Here is a 19,318-nt window from a genome sequence, read left to right on the forward strand (position 1 = left end):
ACATACACAAATAAGCCAGGCGCAGTGGCAGGTGCCTGTAATACCAGTTACTCGGGAGGCTGAGGCAGGAGAATCCTTGAACCTGGGAGGCAGAAGTTGCAGTGAGCCAAGATCACACCACTGTACCCTAGCCTGGGCGACAGAGCAAGACTCTGTCTCATAAATAAATAAATAAAGAACAAATGTCATTTAGCAGCAAGCTCTTCATGTTACCTTCCATTTAGACCCAGTTAATGTATCTGTATTACTTATGCTTAATATATGTACACACACACACACACACACACACACCATAAAAGATTAAGAAATACGCCTAAATTTTAAGTGGTATGAATAAAATTTTCTTCTTTATACTTTTCTTTTTTTTTTCAAGGTTACAGATACTATTCTCAAGGCACCTCTGATGATATATAACACAGTAGGTGTCAAAGCATGTTTCACATATGATTTCTTCAGGATCCCCCCCTTTTTGAATTCCAAATGGAGGAACTGAAAGTGTAATGTAAAGACTGGCGATCCGTATTCTACCTTCGGCAAGCTTGCACAAGCACTGCTGTAAATACAATGCAAAGGAACTGTAAATTATGAGCTTCTTCAGTTTATGAAACACCATTCAGGACTGCTGCTGCTTGAGAGTTTTTTTCTTTTGAGGTGTTAATCTTTTCTTCTCCTGGAGTACACTGTAGCTTAGAAATGTCATCGCCAGAAGCACTAGTTGGGCCATTTATTGCCTTTTCTGAAAGACTATGCACTTCAATCACATCTTTTGCCTAGCCCATTTTCATTAACTGCAGCTGTATCAGATTCGGCTACTCCATCCATCAGAAGAGCATCTTTATCAGTCCTTCGTCTAGGAGACCACCTACGACGTTAGAACTGTGATGAGATTCGCTGGCATCAGCGTCTGCAGTCTGATCTGATTCTGTATTATCAAGTAAGCTGTATGGATTGCTGTCTGGATCTTGGAGCACAGAACTGATGAAGGATTTGCTACCACGTGGTCCTCCATGACCTCGACCCCCTGCAACACTTCCACCTCTTCCTCCCGGGCTCTCCTGCTGACACACTGATATCAGCTGTCTCCATCATCTTCTCCTGCCAGTGACCAATCACTCAGCTCGTCCTTATGCTCAGAGTCTATTTCAGAGGGGTTAGACAGCTCAGAATTTGTGCCTAATTACTGGAGGTGTAATTAGGACCCTGACGACCCCTGCCTCTTCCACTATAAGACCTAGAACCAATCTGTCACAGCTGTTCATCAATCTGCAGGCGTTCCATTCTTAGCTGTTCTGCTTCCTTTAGATAAGCAGTATAATATTCTGAAAGAACTTGTGCATTTTCAATGCTTTCTTTAGTGCCAATAATTACAAATGGAACCACACCGTCTTCCCTGGGTCGTTTATTTTCATTGTCTCCTTCAATTCTCACCAAAACCACACCAGATTTGTCCACTATTTCTTGAATAACTTTGCCATTTTTTCCAATTACTTTTCCAACGAGATTCCTAGGAACCTGAATAAAATCCTCCACAAATTCCCAGAAACCTCTAGCCTCCTTTACGGCATCAGCGCTCTCTCCATAGATTGTAAATGTTCCAGTGTCTTCTTCTAGCTCACTGGCAGTAACTCCAGTAACTCCAGGAACCTAGCATGTGTTCTTATTACCAGGCCCATTAAATCTTCTCTCACAACAAATTCCTCATGACAACCTGCTGCAAGTTGTTTTGTGCATTCTAAATGCTTAGCGGCCTCTTCATTTCCGCATAAGCATCATCTTCATACAAATACTTCGCAAATGCATGTCACTTAAGATGCTCACTCTCTTCACAGTTGCTTCACTGGCAGACAGTATCATTAGCTGTGTTGTTGCTGGAAGGTAAAAAAATTCTGGATGTTCCTACTGCTTTCTTCAAATCTACATGTATTTTCATTCACACACGCCTCTCTCACATCCTCAGGAACACCCACTGTGCATTTAAAGAAGGTTTTTTTTTTTTACAGTTTTATTTTGATTGACAGGCCAAAGTCGTTCACATGTGACTATTTCGTAGTAAGTAGCATCGCAAGCTGCATGTGCAATGATATAAAATTCCTTTAATCATCCGAACTTTAGCCAACCACCATTCACGTGGCTCTTGGTCATTTGCTCTTGAATATACCTCTACGTCATCTCCTTCACTCATTTCTTTTTTTTTATATCAGGTGGTGGAAATCTAACTTCATTAACTGGAGCCTGGCGTTTTGGTTGCCAATTATTTTCAAAAACAGCTGTAAGGGTGTGTTCATGAACATCACAATAAATCTCTTGTACAAAGCCCAGTTGAGCCACGAACCTCCACCATCAGCTCTGCCATGTTGGAACCACAAAGCTGCACTTTTATTTTCTAAATTTTCTAGTTATTCCTCTTTTTAGAAAGTTAGAAAGTTAGAGAATAAAAAAACCCATTCCTTTATAATTATATATATATATATATATAAAATGATTCCCCAGAGCCTCTTATTTTGGGTTCTTTGTATTCATTTTTCAACCAATATTTATCGAGTGTCTACTATATGCCTGAAATGTGTCATTTTATATGAACTTCTCTTATAACAAGATGCTCTTATGCCCTGTTTATATTCTCATAGTCTCCCCTGAATTAGAATATAAGCAATATTTTTTTCTTTTTCTTTTCCAATCATTTGTTGAATATCAACCATGTGTTGGTCACTCTAGGAAGGCATTAAAAAGAAATGTGACAGAAAATTAGCACTGTCCCTATTGCAGAGGAGAGACAGCATGTAAATACCAAAACCGGGCCAAGATGTAGGATATGGAAATGTGCACCTGGCTACCTACCGCACTCAAAGGAGAGAAGGAAGGAACCAATTACCAGAGAGAGCTGGGGAGAAAATTTTCAACAGAGGTGACATTTCTCTAGGCCTTGAATGACAGGTCAAATGATCTTAGATGAAAAAGGAGGAGGGGGCTGGTAAGGAGGAAGAGGCTGGCAGGAGAGGAGGAGGCTGGCAGGGGAGGAGGAGGCTGGCAGGGAGGAGGAGGCTGGCAGGGGAGGAGGAGGCTGGTAGGGAAGGGAGAGGCTGGCAGAGAGAAAGAGGCTGGGCAGGGAGGAGGAGGTTGGCAGGGAGGAGGCAGCTTGCAGGGGAGGAGGAGGCTGGCAGAGAGAAAGAGGCTGGGCAGGGAGGAGGAGGTTGGCAGGGGAGGAGGCTGGCAGGCAAGCGCTGCTGGCGACCGTGGCTGGTGGGCTGGCTTTCCCCCCAGGGAGGCTCAGGTCCTAAGGGCGCGGGTCCCGCTGGGCACTCAGGACGCAGATGGCCCCAGGATTTGCTCCTCACAGCCGGAGCGCCCTCGAGAGGAACCGCGTCTGCGCCCCGCGAGGCTGACCACTCGGGCGCCTCCGCCCAGCGCCCTGCCTGGGGGCCGCCCCGCGCGGTGAGCCCAGCGTGGAGGCAGCAGCGCGGTCTCTCCTCGCCCGCGCGCCCGGCTCCCCAGGCGTTTCTGGGGCGCTAGTTGGCCGGCACTTCCGTGTTTGAAAGTGGGTGATAGCCGCCGCGCGGGCGTACCTACTGTTCGCTCCCTCCCGCCAGGATCCGAGTTCTTGTCCGCGACAACTCGTGGGAGTGCCAGCTCCAGCGTGGTTTCTCCTTCTCCGGGAACGGCCCCACTGAGCGGAAGAGTTGGGTCTGGATTGCATGGCCCTGTCTCCCAGCCATGGTTGACTAATTTAGGGATACCCATGCATCTGGACTCCTGCAGCCAGTCAGACGCCTGCCTTTGGAGTTTTGACTTGGATGAGAGTTCCGTAGCTGGAGATTGTGGTTGAGAGGGGAGCTTAGGCCCACGGTGGCAGTTCCTAGAGAGGTCTGGGCGGGAGGTTCTGCTGCTGTGGCCCTGGAAGGCTCAGAGGCCCCTGCAAGTGATGTGAGATGGAGGTAGGCAGTCAGTGACAGCTGAAAGAGGAGGAGAAATCTTAGCATTTCTGGGTTAGATGGCTGCTTCTGATGGCACTGAGACAGGCAAATCCCGAAATTACTGATCTAGACAAAATAGTCTTGGTCAGAATGATTTTGTGACTTTCCTGAATGAAGCTGTTGTTATTGCCCATGGCCAAAGGCTCAGATGAAAATGCAGTTCAGAACCGATTCTGTGGATTTCTGAAGTCGAATACCAGTTGAGTTCACAGCCCAAGTAGATTTATTTGATGAACATCAACGTGGTAGATGGTGTTTCCAAAGATGACTGCAACAATCCCTCCCAGACACAGGCTCTTTCACAGTGTCCCCTTGCCAGTGGAAAGAGGGGCCGTCTATTTCTCCTTCCTTTGAACTTGGGCTGTCCCTGGGACCACCTTGATAGTAGAATGAGGCAGAGGTGACATTCCAGGGCAGCCAAGACCAGGTATTAAGGAGACTCTAGCAGCACCTGTTTTGCGTTCTGGTGGAAGCCAATCGCCAAGTAAGAAGTACCCCTCCCGCTGAGGCAGGAGAATAGGGTCTGGAGGCAGGGAACTTGAGGCCAATTTGTGCCAGCTCCCTAAAGCTGAATCATGGGAAAACACCAAGGTCTGGAATCTGAGGCCAATTTGCGATAATTTCCGAAAGCTGGATCTAAAGGGGAGCACCTGGGTCTGGGGCAGGGAACCGAAGGCCAATTAATGCCAACTTCCTAAAGCTAAATCAAAAGGGAAAATCTCAGCTCCCTCACACCCAGAAACATAGGAGCAAAGGCCACTCTCCTTACAACCCCCCCCTTTCCACCACGGCTCAGATGGAAAGGGAGAGTACCCTGGATTGGCCGTGGGCAGAGCAGGGGCCAATCCTTCATCTGCATGGGGCGCCAATTCACCCCAGGCTTTAATTAGCCACGGACCAAATCCTTCATCTGGATAAGGGGTAGCCGGTAGGAATCTCAAAAGGAGGACTTAAAACCCAGAAAAGTTTGTAACCGGGCCCTTAAGCGTGTGCTCCGGCCCACTCCCACCCTGTGCAGTGGTTCCTTGCTTTAACACATCCTGCTTTCATCGCTTCCCTCCTGTATTTCACTCTGTGGTTACTTTGTGTGTTTTGTTCAATGCAGTGTCTCACTCTGTTGCCCAGGCTGGTGTGCAGGGGCGTGATCACGGCTCACTGCTCCCCAACTTCATGGGCTCCAGTGATCCTCCCACCCCAGCCTCCCAATTAGCTGGAACTACAGGTGTACACTACCACTCCTGGCTAATTTTTCTTTTTTTTTTTTTTGGTGGTGGAGGGTGTCTCACTATGTTGCCCAGCCTGTTCTCGAACACCTGACCTCAAGTGATCCTCCCACCTTGGCCTCCCAGAGTTTTGGGATTACAGGTGTTTGCCGCTATGCCCGGCTGGCCACATGATTTGATTTCGGTGATAGACTATGAGCAGATGTATTGAACAGCTGCCCAGGTGGCCCCTGCTCTTTGGTCTGTGTCCTGAAGTGAGAGACATATGGAGCCACCACAGCCGATCTGCAGACCAGTGGGCAGGAAACGTTTATTGTTGTAAGCAACTGAGAGTGAGATCTGAGGGTTGTCACTGCTATAAAAACTGACTAATAAGCCTGGCCAACCAAATGTCACCTCAATTCTTCCTGCTGTGAAATCTTTGCCATTTCCTAATGTGCTTCCCTTGCGGCCGAAACCTCAAAGTCCTTCCTGTGTTCCACTGTTTGTCAAGCAGTAGATTCTTATTCAAATTCAAAATAAACTGAGAGGTGTTAGGCATCAGAATAGAAAAGAGTTACATTGTAGAATTGCAATTTAGAGAAATGTGTTCATTGTATTGCCTAAAGTCTGTGGAAATTTTTACATGCCAGGTTTTCAAGAATGCTTGACCAAAGGTTGGAAAACATATGTGATTATTCTCAGTTCATTGTCACAGTGACACTGTATTTAATGTGGCAGCTGAGCCTGCTAGCTGGGTTCTTATAGATGGGGTTGACTCATGCAAAAAAGGTCAGAGAGCACCTGACCCAGTGTAAAGAGAATTCAGACTGAATTCTTCTGAGCGACACTCAGAAGTCTCTGGGCCAGGGCAGTGGTTCACACCTATAATCCCAGCACTTTGGGAGGCTAAGGCGTGTGGATCACTTGAGGTCAGGCGTTTGAGACCAGCCTGGCCAACATGGTGAAACCCCATCTCTACTAAAAATACAAAATTTAGCTGAGCGTGGTGGTGCACACCTGTAATCCCAGCTACTCGGGAAGCTGAGGCAGGAGAATCACTTGAACCCAGGAGGCAGAGGCTGCAGTGAGCCGAGATCGTGTCACTGCACTCCAGCCTAGGTGAGAGAGTGAGACTGTCTCAAATAAAAAAATTCAAAAAAAAAAAAAAAAAAGAAGTCTCTGTTCCCTTTCTCATCATTAGGAGTGGGTTGATAAGAGAAGCATCTGACTCTTTCAAGGAGTGCTCCCAGACTTGCCCTGTTCATAGCTGTCTTAGTTCGTTTGGACTGCTGTAACAAAATGCCATAAACTAGGGGGCTTTAATTTCATTTTCACAGTCTTGCAGGCTGGAAGTCCTAGGTCAAGACACCGGCAGATTCCATGTCTGGCAAGGGCCCATTTTTCGTAGATGACACTGTCTCACTGTGTCCTCTCATAGTGGAAGGGGCAAGGCAGTTATCTGGGGCCTCTTTTTTAGGGCACTAAAATCCCATTCATGAAGACTTCATCGTCATGACATAATCACCTTCCAAAGGCCTCACCTCCTACCATCACTTTGGGTGTTAGGATCTCAACACAGGAATTTGGGAGGCACAAACATTCAGACCATGGCAATAATGAACACCTATAGGACATTCTATGTGCCAGGCTCTACGCTAAGCACTTTAGATGTGTTAACTTGTTCAGTTCTCAAACGATCATCATGTTGACAAAAAAGTGAAAACACAGAGAAGTTTAATGACTCCTCCAAGATCACACAGCTAGAGAGTGGCAAAGATGGCATTCGTACCCAGAGATTCCTAGTCCCGAGTGGGAGCGCTTAACCCCTGTGCTGTTGAGCGGGACTGGATGATGGGGCTGTCGTTAAAACTGTTGCTGGATGTTGATGGAAATGAGAGGTGCCTGGGGAGACCGTGTCCTTTGACACAGAGGGGGCATGATAACCACAGTACAGAGACAACCAGTGAAAGCCCTGGTACTTGGCATATTGCCCCATTTTAAGCACAGGCCTTTCCCCAGCAGAGCACAGTATGCTTTTACTGCTCTGCTGTAAGGGTGTGCTACTTCTGGCTCTGTGGCTCAGTCTAGTGAGAAAGGAGTTGAATACCTCATCACGCTATAGAACATTATGTTGCAAGGACCTGAAGATCATGAAGAGGCAACTTCCTTCGGTACCTTGGTAAGATACCTGTGCGATGCAGTAGAAGATCAAACCCAACTAGAAAATGCTTCTGCAGTGTGTATGAATTCAGTATTCTTGGGGCATGTGGGAACATCCCATTCCAAAGTAAAGAGTAGGCCACAGTATCTTGCATTCCCTACCACTAAGAAAGAAGAACAATACCTAGCCTAGTAGGTTATTTTGGAAATTTGAGGCAGCACATACCATGTACCATATAGAATATTCTTCTAATGCATTTGGTTCAAAAAGCTGACAGCTTTGAGTGGGATCTAGCCTATTTCACGTTGCAGTACAAATCCTGTTACTCTTCTCTCATGACCCAGCAGTTTTGTGAATGAATTTAAGTCTTGTTAATGTCAAGAACTGTGAAGAGTCTGAGATTGTATCCTACTTGCAAACCAACAAGATGGTTTACCATGGTTCTGTGTCTGGTAGAAGACACAAGACTCCTGGGACAAAACAAAAAGTGGTTTATGACTTTCAGCAATAACGGCAGCCAGAGTACCAGATTATGATTCTGACATCAGTTGTCTGAGCCCGAGGACAACACAAAGAAGGCCTGATGACACCTGCTCTTACAGTAGTATTGCCGAAAGGAACACTGAGCTTGAGGACCTCCAGTCTTTTATAATGAGCTGAAACCATGCCATCTTTTGACTCGGAGAAGGACGTTAGCTTCATTACACAGTAAGCATGCCTGCCATTTTCTCTGAAGACCTTGCCTGCTTCCATGGTATTTGCCCATCACTGCCACTTTTTGTACCAACAGAAGGAAGGTGGTGTATTAGTCTGTTCTCAAACTGCTATAAAGATACTACCTGAGACTGGGTAACCTATAAACAAAAGAATCTTAATTGACTCACAGTTCTACATGGCTGGAGAGGCCTCAGGAAACTTATAATCATGGTGGAAGTCAAAGGGGAAGCAAGGCATGTCTTACATAGCGGTGAAGAGAGAGGCAGTGCGGGGGAAACTACCACTTCTAAGCCGTCAGATTTCGTGAGAACTCCTTCACTATCGTGAGAACAGTCACCTCCCACCAAGTCCCTCCCTTGACATGCAGAGATTGCAATTTGAAATGAGATTTGGGTGGGGATGCAGAACCAAATGGTATCAGGTGGTAACCAAAGAAAATGAGAATAGTAAAGCTCTGATAAATTATTCAGAAATTTTCAGAAAATCTAAAGAGAAGTGATGCTAATTCCCACATATTAAATACATTCCTGTTTAGTGTTATTTCAACTATTTTTATTTTAACTACACATGGGGAGACACCATAATCTTTTCAGTGTCTCGGGACTCTAGAAATCTTAATCTCCCACAACTTGCCTCTGACGCAATCCTCACTCACTTCACAGAAAGAAGTGGGGCAATAGGTTGATGCCTTTGGGATTAATTGCATTTTTGTGTATTCTTCCACCCAGAAACAGGTGGTCTTATGATACAAGGAGAAGGCCTGTTGAAAGCTCATGAACAGTGGCCTGTTTGACCCTGGCGATTCCTCTGGCTGGATGAAATGCAGTTTTGCAACCACATATATGATGACGGTCCATAAGTTTACCATGGAGCTGAAACATTCCTATCGCTTCGCGACATCATAGTACATCGTAGCACAAGGCATTACTCAAATCTTTGTGGCAGTGCTGATGCACACAAACCTACTGTGCTGCCAGTTGCATAAAAGCACACAGCAATGTCCCAGGCCTTCACGTTCACTCACTGACGCCACCAGAGCAACCTCCAGTCCTGCAAGTTCCATTCATGTGAGTGCCTTATAGAACTGTACCATTTTCAACCATTTCTACCACATTTGTACAGTGCCTTCTCTATGTTGAGATATATTTAGATACACAAATACTTACCATGTTGTTACAACTGCCTACAGTATTCAGTGCAGTAAGATGCTGTGCAGGTTTGTAGCCTAGCAGCAACAGGCTATACCATACAGCCTGGGTGTGTAATAGGCTATGCCACCTAGGTTTGTGTAAGTACACTCTATGATGTTCACACAATGATGAAACTACCTATGACACATTTTGCAGAATGTATCCCTATGGTTAGGCCACACATGACTGTACATGTTCCACGTCATTATATCATGTTTCCTGTAGCTAGGACATGTTAATTTGGGAAACAAGGGATGGAGAATGAATGGTTCTTTTTGATTTCACTTAATAAACCACTACCTAAAGTTTTGCTTTTTGTGCTCTAAACTTTGGGCTCTGATGATCAAGTAGCCTATCTAACCAATATAGAAACACTTCTGCATTGAACACGATGACTCCACTGAATTGACAACAAAGACTGCCATATAGCCATGCTTGGTTCCTGTTATTTAAGAAAACAGGCAAAAGGGAGGATAATCGATCTTACCGAGGAGAAACAGAGATGCTATAACACAATAAGAACCAAGATTCATCTGGGTGAATCCTGGGCCACAGACTTCCCACCATAATACCCAAGGGTACAGATCAATGGAAGGCGACTTAAAAGTAGTAGATTCCCAAATGGCAGCTTTGACAAAGGCTCAGATCCTTCAAGAATGAAGGTAATTCATCCCTCAGAGGCTTTACACAGATGCTGTGTAAAGGCAAGGGAAGACATGGAATGTGTAGGGCAGAGATAATTCTAATGTCAGGTTAGGTATTAGTTACTGAAATAAGCGTCATAAACCCTACCTGCATTTCTTGTTTTCTGCTAAAGAGTAATAATTATCACCATATTTTGGAGAAGAGGCTAGGAGAATTTGATATCACCCAGAGAGCCTGGTCTCTGAGAACACTGGCTCCATGACATTACCCCCAGACCCCTAGCTAGATGTGACTTTGGGTTGTCTCTTTTGGAGGAGGAGGTGAATGTGTTCTTCATTGCATGTAAAGTAGTTTGATTGTCTTAGCAGCGGCATCTGTGAATGTGCAAGAAGATTGATGTATGCACGGCCTGTGCTTATGTGCTGCCATGCTGAATGTAGAAGACCAGAATATGGAATCTTAGAAAGGTTAAATAACGGGGCCGGGTGCGGTGGCTCACGCCTGTAATCCCAGCACTTTGGGAGGCCAAGGCGGGTGGATCACAAGGTCAAGAGATCGAGACCATCCTGGTCAACATGGTGAAACCCCGTCTCTACTAAAACTACAAAAAATTAGCTGGGCATGGTGGCGCGTGCCTGTAATCCCAGCGACTCAGGAGGCTGAGGCAGGAGAATTGCCTGAACCCAGGAGGCGGAGGTTGCGGTGAGCCGAGATTGCGCCATTGCACTCCAGCCTGGGTAACGAGAGCGAAACTCCGTCTCAAAAAAAAAGGTTAAATAACTTTCCCAAGGTTATATAGCCAATAAGTGAATGTGCAGGAACTCTCTGCACTATCTTCATAACTTTTCTGTAAATCTTAAACTATTCTAGCATTTTTAAAAGTTTATTGAGAGAAAAAAACCCAGGCTTTAGATTCTGGAGCCTATACATTTACCCACTGTGCTATACTCTATCTCTAGACCCCTGGTCCAAGGGAAGCTCTGAGGAGTTGACAGACATTGGTTCCCTAGGTCCACAGAATGGACCTCATTCCTGCCCATGACAAAAACTGATTGTTTAGACTTTACTTTGTTTATCTGGTATTCTGTAGTGTTTGTTCAGTACATTTCCCTTGTTATTTTAATTAGACAAAAATCTCTTTCTATTACTTACAATCTAAAAACATCAGTAGGGGCAGCAGCATCAATTATAGCCAACATTTATCACACTCACTGTAAACAGGTCCTGTTCCAAACATTTTACATGTACTCATTCACTTGATCCTCCTGAAATCCCTGTTAGTGATAGGGACAGGAGGCAGAGAAATTCTAGACAGAAAAGGGCAGGGTCCCTGGAGAAGCCCCACTCTTAAGCCTGGAACTGTGGCCCAAAGTGAAAACATGCATTTCTGTTTTCCTGCCCAAATGTTGCCCTTTCCAAAACCACACATAGCCTGCCCCACCCCCCATCCTGTACCCATAAAAACCCCTGACCCGACTGGCAGAGAGCAGAGGAGGGGAGAAAAAGAAGCAGCTGGACATCAGAGACTGTGGTTAGATGTCGGAGAGAAACAGCTTGGCTTCAGAGGGATGGTTTGCTGGTGTTGCTTCAGAGAAGAGTCCAGCCAGGGATGACCAGACTCCAGGGGAAGATCACTTTCCTGCTCCAACTCCCCTCCAACTCCCCTTCCTGCCAAGAGCCACTTCCATCAGCAATAAAATCCTCCTCATTCACCACCCTTCAATTTGTTCATGCAACCTGATTTTTTCCTGGATGCTGAACAAGAGCTTGGATACCACAGGTGTGGACACTAAAGGGTGCCACTAAAGGCTGCCACACTGACCCTCTGCCCTTGCTGGCAAAGAGCAACTGCCTCCCACAAAAAGGCAGAGAGCCTAGTGAGCTGTTTAACACTTAAGCGATCCTCGGACAGCGAAGCTAAAAAAGCACTGTAACACGTGCCCTCTGGGGCTTTGGGTGTCGTGGATACTTCTCCCTAGATGCTGCCATGGGGCTTGCATGCAGTTTTGCCCCTGCTGGTGCCCAAAGTGCTCACTCTGGCTCCTATACCCACTCACCTGCATGTTCCCCTCCCATGAGGGGTTGAGAGCTGCAGGCTGAGTGAGTGATGCATTCCTGTCACAAGGTCTGTGAAGGGGTCAAGGAAAATTTCCTGTTTCATTAGGTAGGTGTTAATATCTCTCCATTTTACAGGTGAAGCAACTCAGGCACAAATAAATTAACTTGCCCAAGGTTATGCATCTAGTATATTGCAAACCTAGGAGGTCCGGCTCTGGAGTCTGATTCTCTTTCCCACCTGCTGCACTGCCCTCTCTAAGGAATTTTAATAATAGATGGTCTCAGATCTGGATTACAAACCTTCCTTTCCTTATGCTGTCAAAACAGTGTACTCCCCTCCTGAGCTTTACCAGGGAGCATAACACTCTGATCTCTGAATGTTATGGTTATCTTCGACTACCTGGGGATAGGTACTTTGACAACACACAGAGACACAAAGATACAGCTTTTGGAATTCTCCATGCTACATGTAGGTTTGTAAACCAATACTCTGCCCAGACACCCCATTCTTCTAGCACCCTTACAATGGGGTCACATTTCCCTCTGTCGGTCCTACAATCTGGATTTGAAGTTGCCTCAAGAAACTTTAATGGCTTCCTCTTTAATTCCCATGAGGCTCTGAAAACACGTCTGCTGACTCACCGCCTTCATTGCCTACGTCACCCTGGCATAACTGTACCCTACTCAAAGCCTATCTGGAAGGAGCAGAGCTCAGGGATTCTGACCTCACAGAATGGGCTCCAGACACTAAGAGTTGAACAACACAGAACACCTGTTCCATGTCGAGTTGGTTATCATTTTATACTTTTCAAAAAACCTCAAGGGAGCTCTTCAATAGAAGGCTTAGCATAAGACATTTTCTATGTATTCAAAATAAGAAGAGGGAATGGTGAACATATTGACAAGTAGCAATTTGAATTATAATGGCAATTCTGTAGGATTTTATGTAGCTTGTAAATTTAACACTTAAGCATATTGTTCTAGGAATCGTCTGATAAAACTAGAAAATAAAGAGAAATTATGATGACCATGTGTTCACTCTCCAGACTTTCATCTATGAATCATCTTATTGAGGGAGATATTTGAAAACTTCTCTTGGTTTCTTCTAATTCGTCTTTGGAATGCCTTCCACAGATGGATGCCATTCAGTTGAAACATAAATGCTGTAAAAATAAATCCCCCTAACACTACCGCTGTTGCCACAGCAATAAGCGTGTGTCCTGGGAATGGCAGTGGTGCCTCATCAACATAAACCTGCAACAGAAAAAGCAAAGTCTTTAAGCTTTCTGAGTTTAGCAATGCAAAACACTGAAAATGTTACAGTCCCATAATTAATTGGCAAGCAAAACACTGCCAAGAGTTACAAAGACATTCAGCATCCACAAAGCTTGGAAACAGTCTCTTGACAATTGAACAAGTAACAGTTTGCCTACGATAAATACAGTCTAAGAAGTCCGTATATTATCCTTTGCCTTTACCCTGTCTTTAATGGTGGAAGGAGGCAGATAAAATGCTTACACAGCAGCATATTCTCTATTCAGTCACAGAGGAATGGGCAAAGAGTTCTGGGAACGGGGAGGAGGGAATACCTACCTGCCTAGGACAGTCAGGGAATGCGCTTTCTGAGTTGGATCTTGATGAATAAGCGGGTTCACAGAAGAGAAGGAGAAAAAGGAACATTCTTTTTTTGTTGTTTTGAGACAGAGTCTTGCTCTTGTTGCCCAGGCCAGAGTGCAGTGGCACCATCTTGGCTCACTGCAACCTCTGCCTCCCACATTCAAGCGATTCTCCTGCCTCTGCCTCCCGAGTAGCTGTGATTACAGGTTCGTGTCACCACACCCGGCTGATTTTTGTACTTTTAGTAGAGACGGGGTTTCACCATGTTGGCCAGGCTGGTCTCGAACTCCTGACCTCAGGTGATCTGCCTGCCTTGGCCTTCCAAAGTGCTGGGATTACAGGCCTGAGCCACTGCACCTGGCAGAAACTTTTTATGTGTTCAAAATGTTTCTTCTGCCTGAATAGCTAATTAACAGAAGCAAGTAAATTCCTGGGGGATTATTGACAAAGTAGGACAGTGATGTCTTTTTCTCTGAGATGTGAGGCAAGGGTGGAGTCATTGTATGTTAAATGTAGAAGCAGGGCATAAAGAGAGTAGGGGGTTCAAGCCCAGGCTTATGTTTCCTTTGTGAAGCGGGAACCCAGATCATCTTCTGGGGGAGAGGAACATGCTGATGAATGGATCTAGGACAGCAGGGAATGTGGGAAAGTGCAAAGGACAAGAAAAAAGATGATGGCTGCTTTAAGTCCCAAGAACCTAGGTCTAGCTCAAGTTAAAGGTAGCCCCATCTTCCCAGTGACCCAAAGAGGTATCTGTTTTCTTAGAAACAGTCCCTCCATACTCTGAGTTCTTTCTCGTTTTCTTGAATTCTTACTTGTTCAATACTGCTACTGTGATTATTGTATCACTTTTCATAAATAGACTACCCTAGTAGCCTCCTTCCCAGGCCCCCAGTCTATGTTGACATCCTAACATTGCCAGATTTATCTTTGAACCTGGGAGGCAGAGTTGCAGTGAGCCGAGATCGCGCCACTGCGCTCCAGCCTGGGTGACAGAGTGAGACTCCATCTCAAAAAACAACAACAACAACAATAACAAACAACAGCAGTCTGTATAAAACACCTTTATCCGAAAATGTTTTATAGCTTTTCATTGTTAACAGACATGTTGACAGGAGTGTTCTAAAGCTTTCATTCTGACATTCAAAGCCTTCCACGATTGGACCCTAACCTACCTGGCTTTCTTCTAAATAACCTTATATTCCAGCCAAATGAATTTCCACTATTCAAGACGCAAACTTTATGCTTTTGATCATGACAGGAGGCAGTCAAATGCCTAGGCAGATAGGGGCAGGTCCCCGGTGAAACCTGACCTTCAAGCTGAAGGCAGTCCCGGGTAAATCCACATACCAAATTGAGAACCTGTCTTCCTGTTTGGTATGCTTGCCTCTGACGGATCCCACCCTTCACCTAGCTTACATACACCTGCCCTTTCCTCACTGGTTTTCCACACTGCTGTGTCCGCCTTCGAGTGATGCCTTTGATTTAGCCCTTCTTCGCATACTCACAGACCCATCAGCAAGCTATCCCTGATCTGAGCTCAAAAGGGCCCCAGACTCAGCCACACTAGCAAAGAAACCACCTGACTGCAGGGGTGGGGGACCACCCTTATGTCCCCTCTCTGCTGAGAGATGTTCCTCACTCAATAAAATCATTCTCTGCCCTCCTCACTCTTCAATTGTCAGTATAACCTCATTATACTTGGATGCAGGATAAGAGCTCGGGAACCATCAAACATGCATACAAGGTAAAGCACAGGTGGGACCAGTGGGCAGGGTGCCTCCAGCGCAGGCTCAAGGCTAAGCAAGGTCCAGGTGGAGGTGTCACCAGCTATGGAGGCCCCCAGTTGGAAAAGTGGCCAAGAAAAATCCTGCATTACTTTCCTATACCTGTACCTGCTCTCTCCACCCAGAATGGCTTCCTCATCCACTTTCATCTAATGAAATTTTAGTCACTCCACCAGATGATGTAAAAATTTCACTTGTCCATTTAAGCCATTTATTATATTTCTAAGATTAGAAACTTCTATCACCTCTGGATTCTGTATTGTCCACCTAAATTGCTACCTCTAAAGTTCTGAAAAACACTTTTTCTTCAAATGCTTCCCTTCTAATCTTCTTCAACTATCCAAATATTCTATATCATGTCTAAAAAAGGTTAAACCTCAGAATTATGTGTCTGTTTTAGATACAATGTCTATTTACTCCTAAAATACTTCAATTTGTATTTTTAAGCACAAAAATTCACTTACATAACCAGAGTGTAATTATCAAAGTCAAGAAATTAACATTGAGACAATACTATTACAAAATCACAGATCTTCCTTCTTTTTTTTTCCAATTATCCCCATAATGTATTTTGGGTGAAAGAAAATCCAAGATTATGGCTTGCATTTCATTGCTTTAGGATTCTCTTTTCTGCTCTCCTTCCTTTTCTTGACGGAGTGTCACTGTGTTACCAGGCTGGAGCACAGTGGTTACGCACTGGCATGTTCACACTGGACTGAGGCTTCAAGCCCCTGGCCTCAGAGGATCCTCTCTCGGCCTCCTAAATAGCTGGGTTAGAGTCACGTGTCACCAGGTCTGGCTATTTCAGGGTACTTTCTTCTTCTTTTTTTTTTTCTGTTTTCTTTTTTGAGGCCAAATCTCACTCTGTTGTCCAAGCTAGATGGAGTGTAGTGATGCTATCTCAGCTCACTGCAATCTCCGCTTCCTGGGTTCAAGCAATTGTCTTGCCTCAGCTTCCTGAGTAGCTGGGATCACAGGTGCACACCACTACACCTGGCTAATTTTTGTATTTGTAGTAGAGATGGGGTTTCACCGTGTTGGCCAGGCTGGTCTTGAACTCCTGACCTCAAGTGATCCAGCCAAGTTGGCCTCCCAAAGTGCTGGGATTACAGGTGTGAGCCACCATGCCCAGCCTATTTCAGGGTACTTTCAAAAGCAGGTTTCGACAGTCCCAAGAACCTTTATACATTTTTTCTACATTTTCTTAACAATTCTTTTCCTTTATTGATGGTGCAGTCACTGCCCTGCTTATCTTTCTTTTATCCATTTTTGTTTTTTTCCTCCATTCCTGAAGCTTCAAGTTTCCTGCTGTTATCACTTTTCTTCTGCTTGACGAACTTTAAGAATTTTCAAAAGAGAAGTTCTCCTGACAATGGATTCTCTTAGTTTTCTTTCATTTGAGAAAGTCTTGATTTTTTTCTTTCTTCCTGAAGGACGTTTTCAGTAGACAGAGAATTCTGGATTGACAAGCCTTCTTCTTACCCAACCCTCACCCCCAACACTTTAAAGATATATAACTTTCTTTTACCTCTATGGTTCCTGTTGAGAAATCAGCAGTCATTGAAATTGTACCCTTGTATAGTGTTGTGTTTCTCTGACCACTTTGTTATTTTATCATCTTGATTTTCGGTAGTTTGATTACGATGTGTTCAGGCATGGTTTTCTCTATCTTTATCTTGTTTAGGGTTCATTCAGCTTCTTGAATATGTAAACTTATGTCTCCACCAAACTTGGGGCTTTTCAGTCTTCAGTCGTTATTTCTTTCCTTTCTTCTTCTTTTTTTTTTTTGAGACAGGGTCTCATTCTGTCACCCAGGCTGGAGTGCAGTGGCATGATCTCAGCTCACTGCAGCCTCAACCTCCCAGGCTCAAGCAACCCTCCCATCCTGGCTCCAGAGTAGCTGGAGCTATAGATGTGTGCCTCCATGCCTGGCTAATTTTTTTGTATTTGTAGAGACAGGGCCTTGCCATGTTGCCTACTTGGTCTTAAACTCCTGAGCTCAAGCAATCCACCCACCTTGGCCTCCCAAAGTGCTGGGATTTTTTTTTCCCTGTACCAGTCTCTTCCTCCTCTCCTTCATGGACTCTGACAACATCAATGTTAGACCTTCTGAGACTGTCACACAGATCCCTGAGGTGGGATTTTCTTTCTTTCTTTTTTTTTTTTTTTGAGACAGGGTCTTGCACTGTTGCTTGGGCTAGAGTGCAGTGGTGTGATCTTGGCTCACTACAACCTCCTCCTCCCACGTTCAGGGATTCTCCTGCCCCAGCCTCCGGAGTAGCTGGGATTATAGGCACCCACCAACACACCCAGCTAACTTTTTTGTATTTTTAGTAGAGATGGAGTTTCACCATGTTGGCTGGCTGGACTCGAACACCTGACTTCATGATCCACCTGCCTTGGCCTCCCAAAACGTTGGGATTACAGGCATAAGCCACAGTGCCTGGCTGGTGGGATCTTCTTCTTAAAATACTTTTTCTTCAGGTTGGGTTTCCACTGACTTAAAGTTCATTGATTTTTTTTTCCTGTTCCATTTCCATTCAGCAATTGATTCCATTTGGTAGTTTTAAAATTTCAAATATTGTAGTTTTTAGTTCTAAATTTCCACTTTGTTCTTTTTAAGTTGCTTCTAGCTCTCTGATGATAATTTATCATTTTCTACTTATTTCAAAAGTGTTTACCTGTACCACATGGAGCATGGTTATAACAGCTAGTTTAGAATCTTTGATAATTTGCATTTGTGGTCCTTTGTTGACGTCTTTTCTCTTCAGAATTGATTATATTTTCTTGGTTCTTGATATGGTAAATAATATTGGATTGTATCCTGGACATTTTTGATGTTATGTTGTGAGACTCTGGTTCCTGTTTAAAAGGTATCTGGAAAATGCTGTTTATTTATTTGTTTGTTTCAGCAGTCAATCAAACTGTCTGAGTTCAGGTCACAATTTATGCCTCACCTTCTGTGGGTGGTGGCTTCAATGTCGGTTGAGTTTTCCAAGCTGTTGCTATGCCATCTGTGACTTCCTGGTACCTGTGCCACTCAGGAGCTGCTCTGAAACTAGAGAGTGTTTACTTCATAGTTTTATTTCAAAGCCTTTGCTATCTTCTTTAGGTGTGCCCTGCTCAGATGCAGCTTCTTCCTGGTGCTGGCTTATATAAAGAATCAGGACTCCTTTTCTCCAGTCTTCTTCTTATAGAGATTTTCCCCATACTTTCCCCTCTTAGAGGTCCTTTCCCTAGTCCTTTGGAAAGAAAGCTGAGCTTCTATGAGAAGTTTAGCCTTCTGTGCTATTGTGCTGTTCCCCATAGCCAGGGCGGCTCTTGAGCCAAAGAGATGAGAAAAGAGAGAAAAAATAACAGGGATTTTCCTTCACAGTCCTCATGTGACAGATGCTTCTTTTGCTAGCTCCAGTGGGTTGGATCTTTCTTTCAGGGTTTTAGAGGTTTGTACTGCTGCCATAGCCACCCACCACTGTAGCAGTACAAAGGCATTATTGGGGGCTGGCCTTAGAGCTGGGCCAGGACAGGGCGGGCGCGGGCAGGGAGAGAGAGCACAAACAGACAGAGAGACAGAGAGAATGTTAATGTAGCATCAGCATTTGATAATTAGTAACTTGTTGATTTTTATCAAATCCTTATTCCTTCCCATGCCTCACAGGCAGCAGACGTCATTATATGAATAAGTGAAATGAGTTGTTGCTTTCATGGGATGATTTGGGAAAGACTGATCTGGTTTCCAGTTCCTTTGGATCTTGAAAGCCTTTGAAATATTTAAGACAACGATTACCATTCAAACAGCCAAAAGGAGGATAATCAGACTGGAAACTAAACAGTTACAGAAATATGTTCTTTGGAGAAGTAGGTATGAGAGGAAGAGCATTAAAAGTCAGAAAACTGGCTGGGCACGGTGGTTCCTGCCTGTAATCCCAGAACTTTGGGAGGCCGAGGCAGGTGGATCATGAGGTCA

The 19,318-nt window shown here is 44.8% G+C and overlaps 1 protein-coding gene and 1 pseudogene across 1 annotated transcript in view; both read right to left on the reverse strand.

The window, feature by feature from the left end:
- Nucleotides 1–599: 599 nt before the first annotated feature.
- LOC108316825 lies at nt 600–2,353 on the reverse strand (annotated as a pseudogene).
- Nucleotides 2,354–12,725: 10,372 nt separating this feature from the next.
- CATSPERB (cation channel sperm associated auxiliary subunit beta) overlaps nt 12,726–19,318 on the reverse strand; it is a 152,208-nt gene continuing 145,615 nt past the window's right edge. The window contains exon 27 of the mRNA XM_037745163.1: nt 12,726–13,201. Coding sequence (XP_037601091.1) covers nt 12,998–13,201 — 204 coding nt within the window. The 3' untranslated portion in view covers nt 12,726–12,997. The remainder of the gene's footprint in view (nt 13,202–19,318) is intronic.

The sequence above is a fragment of the Cebus imitator genome, unplaced genomic scaffold (genome assembly GCF_001604975.1).
Source record: "Cebus imitator isolate Cc_AM_T3 unplaced genomic scaffold, Cebus_imitator-1.0 Scaffold193, whole genome shotgun sequence".
Classification (NCBI taxonomy): Eukaryota; Metazoa; Chordata; class Mammalia; order Primates; family Cebidae; genus Cebus; species Cebus imitator.